This window comes from Nicotiana tabacum, chromosome 21 (assembly GCF_000715075.1).
Source record: "Nicotiana tabacum cultivar K326 chromosome 21, ASM71507v2, whole genome shotgun sequence".
NCBI classification, from domain to species: domain Eukaryota; kingdom Viridiplantae; phylum Streptophyta; class Magnoliopsida; order Solanales; family Solanaceae; genus Nicotiana; species Nicotiana tabacum.
The window spans coordinates 4,121,144-4,128,154 of NC_134100.1; the positions used below are offsets into that span (position 1 = coordinate 4,121,144).

The 7,011-nt window shown below is 38.9% G+C and overlaps 2 protein-coding genes across 3 annotated transcripts; one reads left to right on the forward strand and one right to left on the reverse strand.

Moving 5' to 3' along the window:
- Positions 1-257: 257 nt before the first annotated feature.
- On the forward strand, positions 258-1,757 carry LOC107764540 (uncharacterized). 2 transcript variants are annotated; one of them, XR_001643253.2, is made up of 2 exons: positions 258-721; positions 972-1,757. XR_001643253.2 is itself a non-coding variant. In XM_016583130.2 (2 exons), exons 1-2 carry the CDS (start codon positions 448-450, stop codon positions 1,471-1,473), a joined length of 807 nt encoding a protein of 268 aa, XP_016438616.2. In that variant the 5' UTR covers positions 326-447; the 3' UTR covers positions 1,474-1,673. The 2 variants fall into 2 exon arrangements, 1 of the variants encoding a protein (XP_016438616.2); XM_016583130.2 differs by having other exon boundaries at positions 326-721; positions 941-1,673.
- A 3,881-nt stretch (positions 1,758-5,638) lies between these two features.
- On the reverse strand, positions 5,639-6,516 carry LOC107764541 (uncharacterized). Its single transcript, XM_016583131.1, has 2 exons — positions 6,242-6,516; positions 5,639-6,170 (listed from the first exon to the last, which is right to left on the reverse strand). The coding sequence occupies exons 1-2, from the start codon at positions 6,514-6,516 to the stop codon at positions 5,639-5,641; spliced, it is 807 nt and encodes a 268-aa protein (XP_016438617.1).
- Positions 6,517-7,011: the final 495 nt, after the last annotated feature.

Below are 7,011 nucleotides of genomic sequence, written 5' to 3' on the forward strand. Positions count from 1 at the left end.
AACTGAAAATAATATTTGAAAATTAGAGTTGTGTTTGGACATGAATATAATTTAGAGTTATTTTAAATGTTTTGTGAGTGATATGAGTGAACTTTTTTGAAAAATAGTTTTTTGGAGTTTTTTAATTTTTCAAAAAATTCTAAAATTGATCACCAAGTAAAAACTGAAAATTTTATAAATTTTATGTCCAAACACTAATTTCGGGAAAAAGTAAAAAAATCTTATGTCCAAAGAAACTCTTAGAATTAGAACAGGATTAGGATTAGAATTAGGATTAGGTTTTATTTAGAACAGTATTAGGATTATATTGTACCACTTTTTGGGTTTTATTTCATTAAGAAACTTGTAATTAGAAAAGGATTCGGATTACCGTGGTCTCAAGCTATATATATATTCACATATAAATGAATGTTCATTTAGAGGGGTTTTATGTTTGCAGTCTGATCTATGGCGAGCGACGGAGAAATTCAGACGGTGACCGGTGGCAGCGCAGAAATTATCCCTAATTCGGTGAGGGTATTTTTATGGAATGAGAAGCTGACAAGGAATCAGGTATCTGAATCCGAAGGCTTATGCGTTTTTCTAATTCGGACTCAATTCATAAATACGTTTAATCCTTGTGAATACGGCGATTGTTATTGCAATGTATTGTGGGATGATTGTTGTTCTACGGTCATCCCTTTTGATGTATCAAAGCTGCTGAACAAGGATCCGTCATTAGGTACCATGCTTCTATCTGCTACTCTTCAATTTAACCCCGAAATTGTCAAAGAAATTGGGAATGAAATCTCTTTTTCCCTTTTCACTCGATTTCAGTTTTCTGAAGATTTACAACTACCACCACAGCCGCGACCTATATACGTGATTGCCCTTGAAATCTCACACACTTACTTTGTTGAATATGCATCAGATCTTAATGCTTCGATGGATTTTTTACCAGGGACAATTCCCCCCATCCCATCGTTTTGTAGGTTTGAAAAGGACTGGGATGAGGAAGAGGAGCTTCGTAGCAGCGCACACAGTGTGAGTCCTACTGATTACCAGAACGATCCATATCATGACTACTCTGGTGATGTTCTAGAGTATATCTTTGCGTTAAGGGAATATACTGGCGAAGGTGGAATTTGCCCAACCAAGCCACCCATTGCGGCAGATGTACCAAGAGGATTTGTGGAAGTTAAACCCTCTCTTACGCCTATATTCCACCAACTCAGTGGCAACAACAGCAGTAGCAGCAGAGATCTAATGTACGACGACACTTGCCCTGTTTGCTATGAAGATTTTAAAGATAAGAATGAAGCATTAACGACTTATTGTTTGCACGATTTTCATATTGAGTGTCTCCTGTCTTGGCTATCGATGAATAACACATGCCCAACTTGTCGAGCAGTCTATCCTTTGCATTATTCCGCCTTCTTGAACCGGAAACGTCACCGTGAGCACAATATATTTGTAGGAAAGCAGAGAATTTAGGAAGTTTTCTTTTCTATTGATTTCTGTATATGCAAATCAGTACATGGTATTGTATATATACGAAAGAGAGAGCAAAAAAAGAATATTCTTCCTAACCAACTTGTCACAGCTGTCCTATACATGATTGACTGTGTGATAACTAAATTTGTACTGTGTATAGAATAATTAGAGAAAAGGAAACATTTATCTACAAATACGTGTGTGTATACTAGAAGTTTCTAATGTAACATTTTGTTGTATTCTTTTCCTTTTGGGTTGCATTCTTTTCTATTGGGCTGTATATTGGTAAATTGTTGGGCCTGCTCAGGAAGTCCAAAACTTCTGGTCCGTTTTGCTTTTATAATTTCAGACAAGACCAAACCTATCCTTTCCTTAAACTTATCAAAACGTTTTCCTCTTTCATTCGATGCAACCAAAGCCCTAATTTTTCTTTCATCTTCTTTGGTTCTTTGTCGATGAGAAACAAGAACATTATTGTCAACACCCCCCCTCAAGTTGGAGGGGTGAGAAGAAACCCCTAACTTGCCGATAACCTGCTGATGACGAAGGCCAGTGAGAGGTTTGGTGAAGACGTCGGCAAGCTGAGAAACGGAGGGAACAAAATTGAGAGTAATGAGGCCGTCAAGGAACTGTTGGCGAACAAAATGACAGTCAAGCTCCACATGCTTGGTACGCTCATGGAAAACGGGATTCCGAGCGATATGTATGGCAGCTTGACTATCAGAATGAAGAGAGACCGGTAGAGATGGTGAAATAGTGAGGTCAGATAGCAAACGAACGAGCCAAGTAAGTTCGGCAACAACGCGCCTCATGGATCTATACTCTGCTTCAGCAGAGGAGAGGGAAATTAAAGGTTGTTTCTTTGATTTCCAAGAAACAGGAGGGCCACCAAGGCTAATGAAATAGTCGCTAACAGAGCGACGAGTCTCCGGACAAGAATCCCAGTCAGAATCACAAAAGGCAAGTAGCTGAAAAGAGGGATCAGTTCTAAAAAACAAACCAAGACCAGGATTGGCAAGTAAGTATCGAACACAGTGAATGGCTGCTTGAAAATGAGGTTGTCGAGGAGTTTGCATGTATTGACTCAAATGCTGAACGACAAAGGATAAATCTGGGCGGGTATGAGTCAAAAAATTGAGCTTTCCCAGTAGGCGACGATAAACAGTAGGATCAGGCAAAAGCTCACCAACATCAGCATAAAGTTTAGTAGATGGCTCAAGTGGAGAAGCAGTAGGTTTCTTGTCAAGACAGTCAAATTCAGACAACAATTCTAAGGTAAACTTTCTCTGTGTAACAATTAATCCTTGAGATTCCCTTAAAAGTTCCATTCAAAGGAAAAAATTAGCCTGACCCAAGTCTTTTATTTTAAATTCCGAGTGAAAAAGTCCTTTAGAAGAGCTATCTCAGTAAGATCATCTCCTGTTAAAAGGATATCATTGACATAGGCTGCAAGGATGCATACTCCAGTAGTTGTCTTCTTGAAAAATAGGGAATAGTCATTCAGAGAATGAGAATACCCTTTAAAATTAAGAGCAGCAGTTAGTCTTGCATACCACTGCCGTGAGGCCTGTTTTAGACCATTGAAAGACTTCCTCAATCTGCATACATGATTAGAACTAGGAGGTTGCATACCAACAGGGAATTTCATATACACTTCTTCCTGTAAATCACCATGAAGAAAGGCATTGTTAACGTCTAATTGAAACAATGTCCAGCTCTTTTTAACTGCAACTGCTAATAGGCATCTCACAGTGGTCATTCTGACCACAGGTGAAAAAGTTTCCGTGTAATCAATTCCCTCTCGTTGAACATCCCCCCGAATGACTAGTCGTGCCTTGAACCGTTCGATACTGCCATCTGCCTTGTATTTGACTTTGTAAACCCATTTACAAGGCATTGCCTTTTTCCCTTTAGGAAGAAGAACTACATCCCAAGTGTTGTTGGCCTCCAAGGCCTCAAACTCCCGTGCCATCGCTTTCTGCCAATAGGGGTGTAAACAGGCTTGGGAAAAAGTAGTTGGGTCATGAATATGAGAAGTTGAGTTGAGAAAAGCCTTATTAGAATGAGAAAGAGCAGAAATAGGTAGAGTAGGAGGTGAGGGTGAGGCTGCAAAACAAGTAGAGGTTAGATTAGTTAGTTAAACTGCATTACATACATAATCCTTCAAATAGGTAGGACGATGCACATCTCTGGAGGACCTTCTCAACTGAAAAGGAGAAGGGGAAGATGCAGATGTAGAAAGAGTGAAAGGTACTGGACTGTGAGTCATAGAAGGCAGTGGAGAGGAGGAATAGGAGGAAGAAGGGACAGAGTTAGAGGCAGAACTAGGAAGTAGAGAGTTAGTAGAAGGGGAATTGGGAAAGATAGGAGGAAAAACAGGAAAAGAAAGAGGCTGGGAGGACTAGGAAATAGGAGAGGAAGGTGATACTGGAAAAATAGAAACATAGGGAGTAGAGATAAAAGGAAAAAAATCTTCATGAAATCTTACATTTCTGGAAACAAAAGTTTTCATAGTGAGTAAGTCCAACAGTTTGTATCCCTTTTGGCTAAAAGGATAACCCAAAATCACACATTTGATAGCTCTAGGGTCCAGCTTAGATCTGGATTGAGGGAGAGTAGAAGCATAGCAAAGGCAACCAAAAACTTTGAGGTTATCATAAGAAGGAGCCCTGCCAAAAAGAAGCTCATATGGTGTTTTGTAATGGAGAACCCTAGAAGGGAACCTGTTAATCAAATAAGTAGCAGTCAAAAGACATTCACCCCAATAGGATAAAGGTAGATTGGACTGAAAAAGCAAAGCCCTACAAGTCTCCAAAAGATGTTTGTGTTATTCTTTCGACTACCCCATTCTGTTGTGGTGTGGCTACACAAGAAGTTTGGGTAAGATACTTTGGGAAGATAGGAAATTAGAGGTGTTTAAGCTGGAACCCAACTTTTTAGCATTGTCAGATCCATTTTCACCTTGGTATTGAATTGTCTTTCAACTAAAACCAAAAAATACTTCAAAACAATGAAAACATTACCTTTTTGTTTTAAGAAGACATGTCCATGTACCCCTACTAAAATCATCAACAATTGTTAGAAAGTACTTGTAACCATCATGAGTTGTGGTTTTATAAGGGCCCCAAGTATCCTTATGAATAAGTTCAAAATTCGATTTAGCTGAGATTGTACTAGTAGGAAAAGGAAGCTTAGACTGCCGAGCTTCTGAACAAACATCACATGGATCAGTAAAAGTAGATAAGGAAGATAATGAAAAACTGTAAAGATTCTTCATACTAGAAATAGACAAATGCCCCAATCTCTTATGCCAAAGGCGTACATCAGATAATCTCTTGGAATTGGACTGAGAATTAGAACAGGAGTAGTACTAGAATTATTACAAACAGACTTAGAAGCTAAAGTTCTAACTGAAACTGAACTAGGAAAAACTGAAACTGAGGCAAACTTGAATGGAGCATCACTAGGTTTGATTGGAATAGACTTGAGAACATATAATCCTTCTTGAACTTCACCAAGAACCACTGGCCTCTTCATTGAAGGGGCCTGCAAGATTGCACCAAGAGAATAAAAAATTAACAAACAATGTAATTGAGTAGTGAATTTGTGGACTGATAGAAGATTAAATCTGAATTGAGGTACAAAAAGCACATTGTGGAGAGTAAGATCACAGGCAAGATATGAACACTACCTTTATGAGTAACTTTGAGTTTTTGAGAATTAGGCAATTTAACATACAATGTTGAGGACAGAGGCATGGTGTTAAATAAGAGTGAATGATCATAGGTCATGTGTTCTGAGGCTCCAGAATCAAGAACCCATGAGAAAGAGTCAGTGTGAGATAGTAGTGAAAAAGGGCAAGGGTCTAATTTAGGTGTGATTATACCAGCACAATTGGCAGAAACTGTAGCATCAGACATTTGATCACTCTGTTGTCCAACCTTCACTTACTGGAGAAGCCGAAAGAGCTGAGAAAATTGTTCTTGTGTGATGACATTTCCAGAAGAGGTTCCCTCCATGCTTTGAACTTGCTGCACAATGTGTTGTTCAGCTGCAACTGGAGCTGCATTGCTGTGAACATGAGGCTGATACTTCTTTGATTTGGTAAATTTGAAATTTGCTGGGAATCCAATCAACCTGTAACAATTATCAACAACATGATTTGTCATTTTACAGTAAGTGCAAAATTTCCTCCCTTTGGCTTATCAGAGTTGTGTTTCATAGGTCCAGCAGTAGAATTAAACTTCTGAAAACTGTTTGTCCTTTGATTGTTGTTAAACTTCTGATTTGTAACCAGGAAAGTAGCTTCAGATGGACGAGCAGCAACATGGACTTCTCTTTGTTTCTCATCTTGAATAAGCAAAGAATAAGCATGGCTAACAGTGGGAAGAGGGTCCATCATTAGAATACTGCTCTTAACACTTGAATAGGCTTCATTAAGCCCCATCAAAAACTGGATCAGCCTGCCATCTTGATGAGAATTGAGGGTTTTCTTCTTACCACCACAGGTGTACTTACACGAGCAATGGTCAAAGGTATTTAGGGCATCTAACTCATCCCAGATCTGTTTGACCTTTGTGAAATATCCTGCTATATCTGAAGCACCTTGGACATCATCATTGAGTTCCCTTTGGAGCTGGTACAGCTGAGCTCCATTACACTGCCCAAATCTGGCTTCTAACTCCTTCCATATTTCTCTGGCAGTTTTGGAGTAGAGAACAGATTCAGCAATGCTCTTAGAGAGTGAGTTGAGAATCCAGGAGATTACCGTGTCATTACATCTGCTCCAAGACTTGTAGTGAGCAGAAACATCAGCTGGCTCAGTAGAAGACCCATCAATGAACCAAGCTTGTTCTTGGCTAAAAGAGTGATGACAATAGCCCTGCTCCATCCTGCATATCCTTTCCTATCAAAAGGAGAGTTCACCAGAATCATTCCAGGTGAATCAGATGGGTGTAGGTAATAAGGATTGGAGGAATCAAGCAAGCTTGAAGAAGAGGTACCAGAAAGTGGAGTGGAATGATCATCAGCAGAGGGAGCCATTTGAAAAGAAAAAACTGAAAATCTGAAAAAAAGAGACTTTTTGAGCACCTAAAGCTCTGATACCATGTAGGAAAGCAGAGAATTTAGGAAGTTTTCTTTTCTATTGATTTCTGTATATGCAAATCAGTACATGGTATTGTATATATACGAAAGAGAGAGAAAAAAAAAATATTCTTCCTAACTAACTTGTCACACCTATCCTATACATGATTGGCTGTGTGATAACTTTTTGTACTGTGTGTAGAATAATTAGAGAAAAGGAAACATTTATCTACAAATATGTGTGTGTATACTAGAAGTATCTAATGTAACATTTTGTTCTATTCTTTTCCTTTTGGGCCGCATTCTTCTTCTAATGGGCTGTATATTGGTAAATTGTTGGGCCTGCTCAGGAAGTCTAAAACTTCTGGTCCGTTTTGCTTTTATAATTTCAGACAAGACCAAACCAATCCTTTCCTTAAACTTATCAAAACGTTTTCCTCTTTCATTCGATGC